This window comes from Simochromis diagramma, unplaced genomic scaffold, assembly GCF_900408965.1.
Source record: "Simochromis diagramma unplaced genomic scaffold, fSimDia1.1 OVJJ01000343.1, whole genome shotgun sequence".
NCBI classification, from domain to species: domain Eukaryota; kingdom Metazoa; phylum Chordata; class Actinopteri; order Cichliformes; family Cichlidae; genus Simochromis; species Simochromis diagramma.
The window spans coordinates 14,009,547-14,026,107 of NW_024386831.1; the positions used below are offsets into that span (position 1 = coordinate 14,009,547).

The following is a 16,561-nucleotide window of genomic DNA, read 5'->3' on the forward strand; positions in this document are numbered from 1 at the left end:
TAGGCTGCTGACCTGGCCCCAGATAAGCGGAAGAACATGGATGGATGGATGGATGGATGGATGGATGTTTTTAAGTGTTTGCCTGGGTTGGTGCTGCGTACCTCACTGATTGTTTGCCCCTGCATGCTCCCACTTTACCGGTGGGGTCTGGTGAACAGATGCTCCTAGCTGTCGTGAGGTTCAGAATAAAACATGGAGCCGATTGGGTCTTCACAGAAGCTGCTCCTAAATTGTGTAACAAACTGCCTCTTCACATCACATCGGGATCTCGCCAACATTAGAAACTTTTAAAGCCGCTTGAAAACCCACTTTCATACTTTGGCTTTTAAACCAGACTGCGTTTTGATTGCTTTTGATTTATATTGTTTTATTATTTCAGCCGCACTTACAGGATCAGCTGTTTTTTTAAAAACTGTTTTGTAAAATTAAATCTGACTTGACATGATTCCACTTTATAGAAAGTTGCCATAGACTCAAGCGCTCATTGCTGCACTGTTGCTTGTTTCCACCTTTTCTGGGATTTTTGCATTGGGTAGAAGATTTAAACACATCTGTTATGGTACAAAGAATCGGCACAGGCGCTATCCCCGCATCTAAAACTGTAGCAGTTCATTTGTTTCCATTTAGCATTTAGCACTAAAGGCCTCCTTCTCCTAACAGTTATTTATTTATTCATTTATTTTTTGGGATGTTCTACAGGAGCTAAAATGAATAACCTCTGGAATTCAATCTAAATTATAAGGAAAATTATTGGAAAACTTTTTTTCATTCAACTTCTTGACCAGCAGAAACTCTTTGTTGTAGGTAAATGTATATAAAAAACTGGCATTATAATTGCTGTTCTAAGCCAATCAAGTGGAGCTTTGACTTAAAATGTGCTTTCTTAGAGGGATAGGTTAACAGTGCTCTGGTTGCTGCTTCACAAAATGTAACATTGCCAGTTACTGGATGAAGTTGACTTTGAGTTTAGGTTAGTTCTTTGATACACTGTAATTCCTCCTGGATTAATGTAGTGCTGAGCTGGTTGCAGCTCAGGTCTGGCCCAATGCTTTGTGAAGCTCTAAGCAAAATTTGACACCACCAGAGCAGTGAATAAATTGTACGGTACAGTCACACAAGACCATAAGTCGTTTGCGTAAAAACCCGTATTAGTGCTGTAATCATTGTGATAGTGTGTGTGTGTTTTTTTTTAATGAAACACTTGTGGCACTAGGAATATAGCCTCGTTAAACCAATTAGCTTGTCTATGCTGCAACTCATCACAAATTACAAGCTCAATACAGAAGGAGCAAAATTAGATTTTAGAGAATGTTTGCCATGCATTAAAAATTAATGGCACCAAAATGAAAATTGATCATAGTTGCATTGTAAATTCTTTTCACACTATTCATTGAAATGAACACATAATCCCATTGACAGGCTTCTTTCACCTCCTGCAGATAAATAAAAATTGTAATGATGTGGAAATAAGAGTTGCTGTATTAATTGGATGTTCTCCTTTATTACCGGAGTTCTTTCTGTTTTGATTAGACAATGAGAGAAGCCGTCTAAAAAGGAAAGACTGCTTTGTTAAACCCCACTACAGGGTTGTGGAGAATAACTGGATTTTCGGTCAAAGATAACATTATCTATTTTGCAGCTTCAGCACTATTAAACAATCATTTTATTCTTCTGTTTTCACTGATTTCCAAATGTTTAACACAGGAGATAGCTGCACTGCAGACTTTTGTTTCTTAACCACATTTATGTGCACTATTGTTGCCTCTTCCCTTAATTTTCTTTAATAATTCATAATATTGATCCTGATACTAGTCTGCCAGTATCAACCTTAAAGCATTACTGCTATGCTGTTGGTATGGGTAAACTTATTTTGTGTAACAGGTGTTGCCCAAGTGCTGAACAGGCTCGATGGGAAACCCTTTGATGATGCAGACCAGCGTCTTTTTGAGGTATTACAATTGCTTTTGTATTTTTTTCAGCATTAGCAATTCTCTAAACATTTTGGAAACCATGGGAGTTTCTCTGTTTTATCCTTTTAGGCATTTGTGATCTTTTGTGGACTGGGCATCAACAACACCATCATGTACGACCAGGTGAAAAAGTCTTGGGCCAAGCAGTCGGTGGCTTTGGATGTAAGAGCGCGTTTTTGTGTATCCACTTATATTTGTAAAAACACTGCTAAGCAAACTGCTTGACGTGTTTATTTGTGCTTGTGAGTCCTACTGTATTTATTTTTCTGTTTCATTCACTATAACGGCATCTTTACTTTGCGTTCCGATCAACATATGCTCAGGGGTAACACATTTAACCAGAAGTCACAGCAAACAACAGCTGCTACATGGAAAATGTAAACTCCCGTCCTACTTATTCTCTCTCAGTGGTCTTTTGTACTTGGCTCCTCTTTTTTGTCTCATATTTCCAGAAGAATGTACGCATTAAAAAAAAAGTGCTGATCTCTCTTTGTAGATAACCTTCTCACAAAGGTTTTATTGAAAATTAATGAGAGGCAGTGAAAAGCAATCCCTCATCTGCCCTGCGGTATGAAGCCATTCAGCACTATTCAGCCTTTACAGTATGTCCTTAGATTACAATAGGGAGCTTTCAGGTGCATTATGGTAGTTAGCACTGCTGTTTCCAAATAGGACAAGTAGAGAACAGAATTGAGACACTGGGTGAACTAATATGTTGATGCACTGCGTCTGGTAGCACTGAATAAACATGATCAAATAAGCAACTGCAGGCCTGTGCAAAGTATTTCTCTCGGGGAATGAGCGATGGAATCAGCGCTGACATTGCAGCTCTTGTAAGCTGTTCCAGATGTGAGTGTTACCGTCATCATCTGGATGATCCACTAAAACGTACAAACGGGCAGTATTTTCAGCTGCAGCAACAGCTGGGCGTCTTGTAGAGCCTTACTGGTAAGGGTTTGAAAAGTACACTGAGTGACACTGTGCCATCATTTTGCAGGTTCTGTCGTACCATGCCACTTGCTCCAAGACTGAAGTTGACAAATTCAAGGTAATAGATGTTCACTGTTGTTCACAGTAGAAACATTTTTGTTTTTCTTTCAGGATTTGCAGATGTGGCACAATCAAGTTTTTATATTTTTATTTTAAGTTTTTTTTTGTATTTTTTTTTTTGTGTTTTTGGAAAAACACAAAAAAGGAGGGACTGGTGCAAATTGGCCACTGCACAAGAGAAGTTAGCATGCTGTGCCATATCCTACTCATTACTTGCAGCTACAAACTGAGCATTTGGTTTGGCTAAATAAACCTGATCAAAAACCTATAAGGCATTGGAAGAAAGCACCACCTTGTGGGGTATTCTTTTAATGAGGTAACTTCCATAGACTCTAAATAAAAAATGAACTAAACCCCCTAAAAACTACTAAAATCCTGTTTTGAAGCCTCATTTTTAAAAAGATGGTAGCTGGCAACTTAGTTATTGGGGGCTAGACGTCGAAGCTGTTCACAGCACTTGAAATGGCTTTGTCGACAGTGAGCACTGATCTGTTACTCACATTCTTTTGGCTTGCATTTAACAATGGGTTGGCATTAAGGTTACAGCTGGTTCAGTTCTTCTCTTAAGGTGTCAGTTTTTCTTATTCTCTGCCCCTGTTTCTTGTGGGGTCCCTCGGGGGTCTTTGCACTTTTTTCCATTTAATAATAATATTAAGAGATATAACATTGCCTTTCATTTCTATACTGATGATTTACAGCTATATCTTCCAGTAAGATATCAGGATTCCCTATAGCATCTACTTGACTGTCTTGGAGACAAACAAGGTTGGCTGATTAACAACTGCTAAAGCTGTTAAACAGTGACAAAACTGAGATTATCATTCTTATGATCAGGAAAAAAAAATGATGTGTACCTTTATTACTTCACGTCTGGATTAATCTTCCCATACCTACGTCTGCAGATGGTGCAGAAATCAGCAGCAAGACTGCTGACTGGTACTAAGAAATATGAGCACATCCCTCCAGTCCTGGCCTTGCTGCATAAGCTTTCTGTCAATTTTAGAATCCAGTTTAAGATTTTGCTGGTTGTTTTTAAGGCTTTTAATGGGTAGATCCCAGTTTATATCACCAATCGCATTCATTTTCTATCAGCTCCCAGGTCTCTCAGGTCCATTGGCAAAGATCTGTCATATGACCCAAGGTCATGTCTCAAACAAAAGAGGGTGACAGAGCCTTTGTAGTCACCGCTCCACAGTTCCAGAATCAGTTACCGATTCACATAAAAAAGTCCTGCATCTCTGCTTTTAAATCTAAGCTCACAAACCACCTTTACTCTGGCCTTTCCTGCCCACTAATCTCCTATTTACGGTTTCTCCCCTCTTGTCCTGTGGTTGTTGTTATTGTTATGTTGCTGCTTATTTCTTTTTAATGTAATTATGTGCAGGTGAGTGTATATAGGTATATAAACTTTGTACATCACGAACCTGACGGCTAGCATCCACAAGCGATCATATTGGCATCCGATTATCCAAAAAAGACCAAAGTGGGTCATTTTAAATTTGGAGTTTGTAGAGATTGGTTAACTTTTGGAGTCACTGTTTAGTGGACATTGGAGGAAACTATTGAGGCCGAAGCAAACAATCACGAAAGCAAAGACAAGAAGTAAGACAAGAGAAAAGGTCTTAAGGGAGGCTTCTTGATGTCTGTATTGGTACAGATAATTACCATGATCTAATGTTTTGTTCTTCTAAATGCTGTCCTTAATTAATAATAATAATAAGACAATAATAAGAATCAATAATTAATTAAGACATATGAAATAAAACAGCAACATTAAAGGTGTATTAGGATTCTGCTGCATCCCGATTTCACAAAAGTTTGATCTAAGATAAACTTTTACTGATACATAAAATGAAAGTTTTTTCACAGAAAGTTTAGATACTCACAATGTATTCGGTTTCCTTGTAGGTGCTTTAACTAAGATATATATTTTTCTAATTAAATAACAATTTCTTATTAACTTTAATGAGAAGGGAAAAAATATCTATGGTAAAAGAGAGAAATTATTGGCAGACTTCAGCTTCAAAAGAGCTGCAGCAGCTCACAAGCATAAATAGGAGCTGAGAAGTCCCCTGCGAATTTAAACTAATTGTAGCATTTGGAATGGATTACTTCAATCAATAAGCATTCATTCACAATGCATTATTGATAAAGATGAAAATATGGAAAATGACTACATTTTTAATTGGCAGGACATTTCTGAAAAATAGATATGACCTATTTTCCTGCACTTTCATGTTTAGGATTTTCCCCTGTGGCCATTATTGCATAGTAGGATCCCTGCTCTCTAGTGTGCCTGTGTGATCTTTCAGCCCCCTCATGCAGCACTGCTCTCTGCTTCTGCCTTTCCCTCCACTTTCTGCACTACATAAGTAGCCTTGTTGAGCACGCTTGCCTGGGATTCCACTGGTGTGAAAAAGGCAGTGGCAAACAAATCTGGCTGACATTTCATAACCCCGGGGCTATGAATTAAGATCTAAAGAATACCTGCTGGCCAGAAAGGCAAATGTTTGCGCAGGAAACAATGGTGGTTGTTAGAGAAGACAGATAGAGGAAAGAGAAACACAGCTTTACAGAAACTTTAACTCTGCTAAGATATATTTGACTGCAAAGCTCAAAATCCTTCAATTATAAATGCTGACTCAAGTCAGGAAGAGCATCTCCTGATCAGATAGACGTTGTGCTCATTAGAACCTATTAAAGATAGAAGATGTGCTTCAGTATGAAAATGCTTAATTGGAATCCTATATTTTTGTTTGAATACCACAGAAAAAAAGCTGCTGATGATTATTGTTGCCACAATTGTCAGTGAGCTCTGAAAGTAAACAACAATGAAATTCTCCAGTAGATCCCCCTCATTAATCTTAAACCCCTCCAAATGAGGCTTCGGGTCTTAATTAGCATGTTTTTATATTTCCGTATAACATCTGAAAATCGCACAACATCCTCTGACCTCTTCATCTTCATTTCTGCTCTTGTTCTTGTCCTGTATGTTTCCTCCCGCCATGGCGAAACAGGCTGCTAACATCCCCCTGGTCTGCGAGCTGGGCATCGACAAGCTCTCCTTTGATGATTTCTCTCTGGATGTTGACGCCATGATAACGGCAGCTTTGAGAATGTTTATGGAACTGGGAATGGTGCAGAAATTTAAGATTGACTATGAGGTGAGGACACTGAGTTTCCCTGTCTTAATTCCTTTGCTTTAATACTTGATTGAGATTGCCCCGAACACTGTTTTGTAACCGCACGAGGACCGCTGACCCATGTGCTCATCTCGCCACCTGTCTTACCCTGCAGACGCTGTGCAGATGGCTGCTGACTGTCAGAAAAAACTACAGAATGGTTCTCTATCACAACTGGAGACACGCATTCAACGTTTGCCAGTGCATGTTTGCCATGCTGACGGTAATGGTCATGCTCATTTTTGATCACTTTCTGTTCTAAACACAGTTAGATCAAGGCATTGCATTTCAACATACAGTTAGAGATAAGAATAGAAAAGCTTTGAGAAAGTTGATCTGACCAGCAGTGACGATATGAGGGCTGTTGCCATATAAACTGCTATTGATAACTGGAAAACTTAATTAAATAATTTGTTTGCTATAATGATCGTAGTGTATATCTACATATGTTTGTATGCATCCTGTGTCCTTCTTCACGGGTCAATCTGAACAGGCATCATCAGACATACAATGATTATTATATATACATATATGTATATATGTGTCATGGTCCTGTGTTGTTTAACCGGGTATTCTTGAGGTTTTGTTTTTTGTTTATTTAAATAATCTATTTGATTCATGTTTTTGTTTCAATTTACTTCATGTAATCTTAGTGTATTTAGTCTTGTTTTTAGTTGCTTTAGAGTTTCATTCTTCCTTCATTAGTCTTTCCTCTTGTGTCAAGTATCCCATAATGAGTTCATATATCTGTTTTCCCTTTTCGTTATCTTAGAGTTAGTTGTTCGTTCCACTTTGCTTTTAGCTTTACTTTCCTCGTCTTCTTCTATGATTGACTTCAGCTTTCTCACTCTCTCCAGCGGTCTCCACTTCCCCGATTGCACTTCTGTGTACATATAATCGCTGTCTCCTTTTGTCCTTAGTTTGAGTGTTTGTTCCTCTTGTCTTACTGCTTATTCAAGCTTTTATGTTCCTGTAGTTTTATAGTTTAGAATTTCCTCTTCTGGACCTTAAGTTTTGGTTTTTTGTTTGAATATAAACAGTCATTAAACAGCTCACTTTCAGTTAATGCAGTCTGCCTCTGCACATCTGCATTTGGGTCCTCCTCTAATCCTTCACTGTCAGTAGCACAGCTGACCATGACAATAAATTTAGAAGACAAAAAAACTCCATTTTTACAGATGTCATTTTTTAAAAATTTCCTATAAATAGTCTTTATTTGACAATCCACCTGCAAATATGATGTTACATTCTACATTTGCGTTTTTTTCACCTATGATGTTCAACATACATCACCTGTACGCAACGTACCAAAGTTTGTATCCGTGATGGAATTTTATTTGGGCCACGAAAAAATACAGAATGAAGAATTTCAAAAAGCGCTGCAGCAAAAACCACGCTGCTTTTTTGCTACATTTAATATTATTAACACCAGCAAAAACCAGCACAGATATGATAATGGCTGACACTCCAAAGTGGTAGGTAGTGATATTGTACCTTAATGATTTTGACAACCATCAATATGCAAAAAAGAGAGGACAGTCACTGCTCAGGTAGTGCCACAGTGTGTAGCTAGCTAGTACCAAGCAAAATCATGTTGGAGGAGTGTGAGAATTCTTTGGTTTCTGTGGTGTTAGCATAGTATAGCATAGACTCTACGTGGGAAGCTGAAAAAATTGTACTATCCTGTTTTCTTGGTGTCAAAATTGACTTATCTCAAGACAAGACTGTGAGTGCTAACTTATCAGCTAATGCCAGTTTGGTTTGTTTTGCTAATTAGTGCTAAAGGGGAAAGCGATTTTGCCACTTGTCACTTTGGTGCTGATGGTTGACTGCTAGTGGACATTTGAGTTGCTCTGGTTGCCTAGGTAACCTGCTACCACCCTTTTGTACCCTTTCTTTGTTGTCACATGATTCAGTCCCGCAGCTTAAAGTTTAAGTCTGATTGCGTCCACTTCGTTGGACCAAATTGAGGTTTTTTTTGTTGGTTTTTTTGTACCATTTTTCTTATCCTTCTTTTTGGTGGATAAGTTTTGACAGTTTGTCTGTAAACCGAGCTTCCCAGTAGGCACAATAAAAGGATTGAATTGAACCAGTGGTTATTTCATCTGATGTCATGTGAAGTCGCTGTCATTTTCAATGAACTTCACTTCCCAAATCTGGTGCACAAATGTCTTGCACAATCAGTGAATAGAGTTAACCATATAGCAAGCTACTTTATTTTCCCCCATTATATTCTTGGAAATGCTGCAAAAGGTACCAACACCATAAATTCTAGGTCTAGAAGCACACTAAAAAGCCTCAAAGCAGTTTCCAAGAAAGCTGCTGGCTACAGGTGCCGGTGTTGGCAAAGAAACCCAGTAATTCACAACTTTAAACTTTAATGCAATTAAAATTGGTGAAAAAAAAAACCCCTCTCTGCAGTTTACATTAGTGAAGAAATTAAAGATTTTTCAGACCAAGCTGTGAACATGTCTGCAGCAAAGTTGGACAGTTTTTTATCACCACCATAATCCTGGCGACCAGAAGCCATAGAAAGTCAGTGGCATTTAGCGCCTTTAGCCAACCATGGATGAAAAATCACTGGCGATGTGAAAGGGGTGGATTCTGAGTTAAACTTTTTTAAACTTTGAGGAAAACGATCCAAAGGGCTACCAATAGGAGCGCAGGATACCGGTGATTGACATATGATAGGATAGTAAGTATATTTAAATGACGGACCTGGATGTTGCTGGATGTACAGAAAATCAAGTTAACGTAGCATATAAATGAGAGACATTAAAAGATAAGGTTGCAATAGCTTTGCTGCACACTGGCATGAATATGAATGGAAATAACTAGCCAGCTTGCAACTAGGCAGCTGATGAATGACCCTATGATCAATGTTAAGATTGTTAAAATCTTATTATTTTATGTAATACTACATTTCAGTTTGATCTACGTTGAACTCACAGAGATTTAAATGATGACTCACTATATTATTAACTGTACAAACAGCCAGTTCTGTGTTTGCTTGAATTGAGACCCCAAGAGAATTACTTCTGCTTTTCCAGCAGGCCTTTTAATTTATCAGGTCCTTGGGGTAACGCACACTCTCACACAATTACACATGCATACAGACATGCACACAAACTCGTATAAAACACCACAGTGTAGTTCACTTAATCAAGTGCAGCATTAATGTGTGGCATCCCATCTGAATTGATTATTGGCAGAGGGGAAAGAAATAGCAGTGTGTAAGCTCCTGTGGACCCCTCAGCTCTTCTCCCATGTGCTTTAATGAGTAGGCTGAGGGCCTTGCTATCTTTGCCGCTATCCCCACAATGACCTATAGTGACTCACTCAGCACATGGCCTCCAGAATCCATTCATCCAAGCCATAAATCTCACTGTTTGGCTGTGTTACTGCAGTCCCCTCATTTTTAGAGGGATATAGTTTTGGATGATGCTGCTGTTTTAGTGTTTTGTTTTTTTTTTCATTTTATTCAATGTACTGCTTACAGCTTCATAAAATTATAGAGTAATAGATGCAGCTCTGGAGCACATGGAATGTGTGTGTGTGTGTGTCTCTGTGTGTGTGTGTGATTTCTTATTTGCCTCCTGTTCTCTGTGCCAATCAGACAGCAGGTTTCCAGGAGACTCTGACAGACGTGGAGATCTTAGCCCTTATTGTCGGATGTGTGTGCCATGACTTGGACCACAGGGGCACCAACAACGCTTTTCAAGCAAAGTAAGGAAACACACACACACACACACACACACACACACACACACACACACACACACACACACACACACACACATACGAACATACTGCAATCTACACACTGCTGTGTGTTCCCATCTGCAGCAGTCTGCAGTAGTGCAGCTCAGATCAGCAAGAGTCAAGTCAGAAGTTGTTTAAGGCTTATATAAGAGTCTCCTTAACGAAGAAACTGTAAACATTGCTGACTCTGGGTGCATTAAAAAAAGCTAATAAATTACTGAATATAAATATTTTCTGCTTCCATCAAGATTGTTATAGTGCAAGCTGATTTTCAAAAAAGTTGGAACACGGTCGAAAATATATCAGAAAATGATATGAGAAATGTTGTTCTGGCAACATGTTTATATAAAGAATGGGCATTTATCACAGCGTTGTTGCAGTTTTTATTTCAATAACACGGTAAATGTACAGCAGCTGAGGAGATTGTAGCTTCGAAAGTTAGATTTCTTTCGCTATTCTTGTTTCATGTAGGATTTCAGCTGCTCAACAGTTTAAGTGTTCCTTTATTGTATTTTAACTTTCAGAATGCACCCAGTGTTTTCAAGCTGGGCACAGTAGTGTTGGTTTTAGCAGCCCAACACCTGTTCAGCTGCTTGATAATGCAAATGTCATCACTTGGCAGCAACCCAGTACATTTAGACAATGTAGACAAGGCAATCTGCTCAAGGTCAAAGTGAGCATCAGAATGGGAAAGAAAAGTGATATAATGATCTGAAAAAGAGAAACTCTTAAGTGAGCAGTTGGGTTAAAATGTCTTGTTGATGAGGAGGCTGGCCAGACAACATGACGATGTGGATTCAACCTGCCTTGCAGCAGTTCAAACTCCTGGTGGTGTACTGCTTCCTTAATTATATTTTTTGGGCTGACTTTGGCATTGTTTAAAGTCTGCAGCCTACCTGAGCATTGTTGTTAACCATGCTCATCCCCTTATGACCACACTGTACCCATCTTCTCGTCACATCATCTCAAACTGGTTTCTTGAACAGAGCAGTGAGTTCATTGTGCTTAAATGGCCCTTAGAGTCACCAGATCTCAATCCAACAACACTTTTGGGATGTGGTGGAACAGGACACACATCATGGATGAGCAGCCAACAGATCTGCTGCAATTGCATGTACACCTCAACCTATTAATCCAGACTAATTCACATTTGTAAAACCCTCATTATAAGAAATGCTGATTTTTACCATGGGTAATAAATAACATTTAAAGACGGCGCTAAAATGTGGGATATTTTGCATTTTAAATCCAGCTCGCATGCGTCGTTTGTGGCTGTGTCACTTCTCTTGAGTATTCTTTTTAGAAGCTAAATTAAACGACGATCTTATTCAGTGTGAAACCTCTCCGTCTTTGCTGTAGTTTAGGATATGACTCTCAAGCTGTTTTCTGTACTGTAACACGTGGTGACAGGTTGGTGAGGAAATCATACCAGACTCAATCAGTTTCTCTGCATGTGTTGAATCCTGATTATGTTATCCCTCGTTTTTGATCCCAATATGCGTGCGCGTGTGTGTGTTTGGCAGGACGGGCTCAGCTCTCGCTCTGCTTTATGGGACCTCTGCTACACTGGAGCACCACCACTTCAACCATGCTGTCATGATCCTGCAGAGCGAGGTGGGCTATGTTCTTATATCTGCTGCAATGCAGTTACCATAAACGGTTTGCTAATGCCTACCTCTGCATGTTGTAGTTCTGATTTCAAACACCTTTTACAACCAAGTTATTGTGCCCTTGATACCCTTACCTCTTGGAGACTCCATATTTTGAAAGTTTATGTGTTTTACTTAAACAAGCCGAAAAAACATAAAACAAAAACAAACAAACAAAAAAAAATCAGACAAAACAGAAAGCATTCAGAAAGACCCGACATTCAGAATCTCTTCACAAAGACTTTTTTTGCATCACTCTTGTATTTCAGTGCATTGCATGTTCACATTTGTGCTACTTTTCATTATATTGAAAGTCTGTTAATATCTGCACTGCAGACCTTTTTCACTGCACTGATATTTTACATGGTCAAACTAATTTCATTAAGTAATTAAGTAATTAGTAAGTAATTAGTCATTGCCAGCAGCATGCACAGTACCAGGAACCTGGAACCACCAGGTCCTAAAATTAAATGCAATAATTTTAGTAACACTCATGGTTTCCCTGCTGAAGTAGATGTCAATGCCTATTAATCCTGAAGGTTGAACAGTGAGTGATAGAAGGTTAAAGTTATGACCTTAAAGGACTGATATTACCTTTTTTTTTTTGGTAAATACACTACTGTGTAAAATTCTTGTGCCACCCCTCATTTCTTTATATTTTACTTCCAAATAGAGACATTTATTTTTTTTAAGTGGTCTTGAGCAGTAGCTCTCCAGACATGTTTTTCTTTGGACATTGGCTGCTTTTTCCACTCATTTTCAGTTCAGTTCTTGTACCTGAATATTTTTAGAGGAATGTTTTTTGTTTTGAAGCCACTTAACACTGATCTATGAATGATTAAGCATTAAAAAGTCATCTCACACAAGGGATGAACCAGTGTTGTGTTGACCGATAATGGACAGATTAGCAGAGAAGCAATTTTAAATCATTTAAGCACTTTGTTACTAGTATCTGACGTAAAAATAAATCCTTTGTTTACTCAATTAAATCTATGAAAAACTGCCACAGATAAAATGGTATAAATAAATAGTATTTTAGAAGTGCTATCAGCTTAAATGTTGTCCAATCTCAGTATGGTGTGGTATCTCAGTATGGTGTGTCCCTAATATATTTGAGGAAACTGGCCCATCAGATGATCCATCTACTGTTCACTGGAGCCTCATCAGAAATGGTCTCAGTGGAAGGGTTTTTGTCAAGAAGTGATTCTTCTTAAATGGGAAAGAGGGAGAAAAGACTGATGTATAACAAATTACACAAGAACTAGACTGAAAAATCAGTGGTAATAGATTTTATGGAGTGATGAATCCAAATCCAGATTTTCTGCACATAAGGAGGAAGTCAGTGCAGAGGTCCAACAGTGAGCATCTATAGCCATCTGTAAAAGACAGTGGTGCTGGGAAATGCAGAAAAGAACCACCTCAGTTGTTCTCCTGGCTGAAGTTTGGTCCTTTTACAGCATCCTGCCATGCGATTACATTTGTTCCTGACCACCGAGAACACACAAGTTAACTTTTATCGAGTGGAAAAAAGTTAGCTTGTTATATTATGCTAACATAGTGTTAGATTATAATATTATTTTATGCCATGTTATACCCCTAACTAAAGATTGTGAATTATTATGTAGTTTTAGTTTGCATTATTCTCCTGAATTAGAAGAAGCTGATAACTATTGCATTTGTTAAACTGATTTGCATTACATTAGACTGCTGATTTATTGTGGATGAATGATATTGTTTTATGATGTTATAAGAAATACTGTTTGCAGAAAGTCATCGCCTTATTTGTCTGATTAGAAGAGAACAGAATATACTGGAGTTTTCTGCCCCAACTCAGCAGGAGCAGATAAACGGGGAGCCAAGGTCGTAGCTTAGGCGCCGTGTGAGAGAAAAGCATGTGAATGTTTAGGCTTTTATGATAAGGTGGGAGAACCAGAGGCTATAAGAGTTTGAGCAATGCTCCACCATTTTGAGATCTGAGGCTGTCTGCATACGGTGTCCATCTCCCACGTGGGTGTTCATTAAAATCATCGTTTGACTTAACCCGGCCGGACCAGTGTTGTTATTGTGGTTTTTTCTCTTGTCTCCATCCCCAATATTTTGAACCATAACATCTATAGCTGTGTCGCTAGCGGTCACGTAGCACATCATTATATACCAGCTAGCCAAACTTCAGTAACCCTACAAACGTCACTGCTGTTTAGTTTTCTTCATTTATGTTGGAAGTGATAACAGAGCTGTATGTTTTAATTTGTTTCCAAAACCCCGCAGTCAGGACATGCTATATTGTATTTAGATAGAAGCTAGCGAGCTAACTTCCTGCTAACTTCTAACTCCGTTAAATGTCATAAATTCCGTTTTCATGGATGCCTGGATGTTAAACTCAATTGTTACACCTGGTAGAGCAGAACGCTGATCATTTTATTAAAGATGAAAGACTTTAGACAGTTTTTCAACTCTCAGTAATGCCATAGTGATCGTTTGATATATGGACCTGCAGCGGCGTTTAGGCCCAGACACGGCTAGTGACGTCAGACTTAACGACCGGATAGAGACAGAAGAAAGCTTGCCTAAAATTGTTGGCTCTGTAAGGGTGTCAGCCAACCAGCAGAGTCTTCAGGATGGATGCTCTTAAAGTAACACGACTAGTATCTACGTTTTACCATGACTGCGCAGAAGTCACGTGTTTCACTGCTGTCAAACTCCTGTGCACCTAATGTGGCTCTTCAACTCTCTGGCATCCCAAATGAATAAATGCTAAATTTTTCATAAAAGAAAACAGTGTGTGTGTGTGTGTGTGTGTGTGTTTGGGGAGGGGGGTAGTTTGTACTCACAGTGCTTGGAGGCAGACAAGTGGTGTGGATTGTCTGCTACATGTGAACGAATAAACAAATAGCTCACGCTACTCTCAAATCAATGTAATTACCGAGATGATTGATTCGGTGGTAATTGGTTGAGAGAGACATTTTACCAGGTGACTGGATTCCGTGAAGTTGTAATTGAAGGCGTTTTGAGGGAGCAGCTGAGGCGAAGCTTAGCGGTAGTTTCCACAGGCTTCATTATCGTGGTGCTGACAACACAGTAAGCTGACAAATGTTTGCTTGGAATATCATAATGGTGTGTGTTGATACTGGGATTGAACTACTGTTATCCTTAGTTCATTAGCATATAAATGAACAGTGGGGCTAATTCAAGTCGAAGCTGGAGCTCAAATTCAATCCGCCAGCCCGCGCAAACCATTAATAAAATTGTAAACTTTTAAACGTCACTCGCTTCCTTTGTATCTCTCAGTTCCCGCTAGTCATTCTATTTCAGTCGCCTCCTTCCTTCATCTGCTCCAGTTGTGACAGAATGAGAGATGTCCTTTGTGTTACTGATGTTATGCAGTTCAATATTTCATAGGAACCCATGAGCTGATGAAAGGAATTACAAGCATGTTGGCACAGTTTTTAGAGTTCAGTGCTCAGGTTGCGAAAGGGAAAACGGTGACGATCAGCATTTAAAAACCTCTGCTAATTGCAAACCATTCGTTAGAGGAGAGTGGATATAATGTGATCGCTTATATTCTAACTACGTGTTCTACTGTTATGGCTTAATTGTCCAAATAAGATCTTTTTTTATGACTCTTTCACACGTCAAACTTGTGAAGACTTCATAGGACTGCACATTCCCTCATTCTCTTCTCTCTATAACACAGAAACGTTTTATGGTGGTGTAGTTTTATATGGCTTTAATTTCCATGTGAACTGACAATTTGGTTAGATATTTAGGCGTGTTAATGGTTCTAACAGGGGTGAATACCAGGTGTAGTAAGCACACTCCCTTCAAACACCCCCTGATTTTTAAAATTCTCCCATCAGCCCTTTGTGGTGCTGACATAGGTGACACTTGGTATCTTTCTATAATATCTGGAGCTATATAAGTAAAATTGAACTGAAGGTTTTTGTTTCAGTTTATCAGCTCTCTCTGGTCACAAAATGCTCTGTATATGCTTCCCCACATATGAATTAGTACCTATTAGTAATAGGGCTGGGCTATCTCATACCGTTCACGGTAATACCGGTGTAATTTTGGGCAACGATAGGAAAATGAAATATCGCGATAGAATATGGGTAAAACGCGCGTGCGCAGTGCCTTTGTTTACATATGCACCTGGCAGTGACACAGAATGAGAAGAGCGAAAGCGGATCGCTGAATGAAACGGATGAACCAGAATTGGTTTGTAAAAATGCTGCAACTTCAGTGGTGTGGAACTGGTTTGGCTTTCATCGGTCAGATACAAAACAAAACACTATCTTTGGTAGAGCATCCTAGCGGGCCGTCGTTATTACCGTGTTGTTTGGAAAATACGGCACACTTAAAATCAATCCTTTGATTTTTCTGAAAATCGACAGTGCCCCTTATAATCCCGTGTGCCTTATGTATGAATTCTGGTTGTGTTTACTGACCTCGAAACGATTTTATGTGGTACATGGCGCTCGAAAATCTGTCAAATGTTTTAGTATGACTTTGCTAAGCTATGAAGCTGCACCGCTTGATGGACTGTTGGAGCATTACAGCTATCGTAGTCAGGAGCCTCACGGAGTGATACGTACGGTGCTTCAACATAACATTACCGTATTGTGTGTGTATAACCTCTTTTTAAGTTTTGTGGATATTATACATGGTTATGCTGAGGATATGTCGGCCAATTTCCACTGGAAATACATTTTTGGTTAAACTGTCAGCAAGGAATTTACATTTGCACTGTTAAATTTTTATATAACTTTAATGCACATAAAAAACAGCTGCTTGTTTAAGTGAAAATGTATTGATGGGGTTTTTTGCACTAATAAAGTTGTGGAGTTGTAAAGCATTTTGTCTAGTGTCAATTATATCGTCAGTTATATTTTCAAATGTATATCTTGATAAATATTTTTGGTCATATCCCCCTGCTCTAATTAGTAAAAGT

At 38.8% G+C, this 16,561-nt stretch overlaps 1 protein-coding gene across 1 annotated transcript in view; it reads left to right on the top strand.

Moving 5' to 3' along the window:
• Positions 1–16,561, top strand: part of pde11a (phosphodiesterase 11a) — a 46,824-nt gene that overhangs the window by 20,766 nt on the left and 9,497 nt on the right. Inside the window, exons 8-14 of the mRNA XM_040028057.1 lie at positions 1,882–1,949; positions 2,040–2,132; positions 2,968–3,018; positions 6,038–6,184; positions 6,318–6,425; positions 9,819–9,928; positions 11,488–11,578. Of these exons, the coding sequence (XP_039883991.1) occupies positions 1,882–1,949; positions 2,040–2,132; positions 2,968–3,018; positions 6,038–6,184; positions 6,318–6,425; positions 9,819–9,928; positions 11,488–11,578 (668 nt within the window). The remainder of the gene's footprint in view (positions 1–1,881; positions 1,950–2,039; positions 2,133–2,967; positions 3,019–6,037; positions 6,185–6,317; positions 6,426–9,818; positions 9,929–11,487; positions 11,579–16,561) is intronic.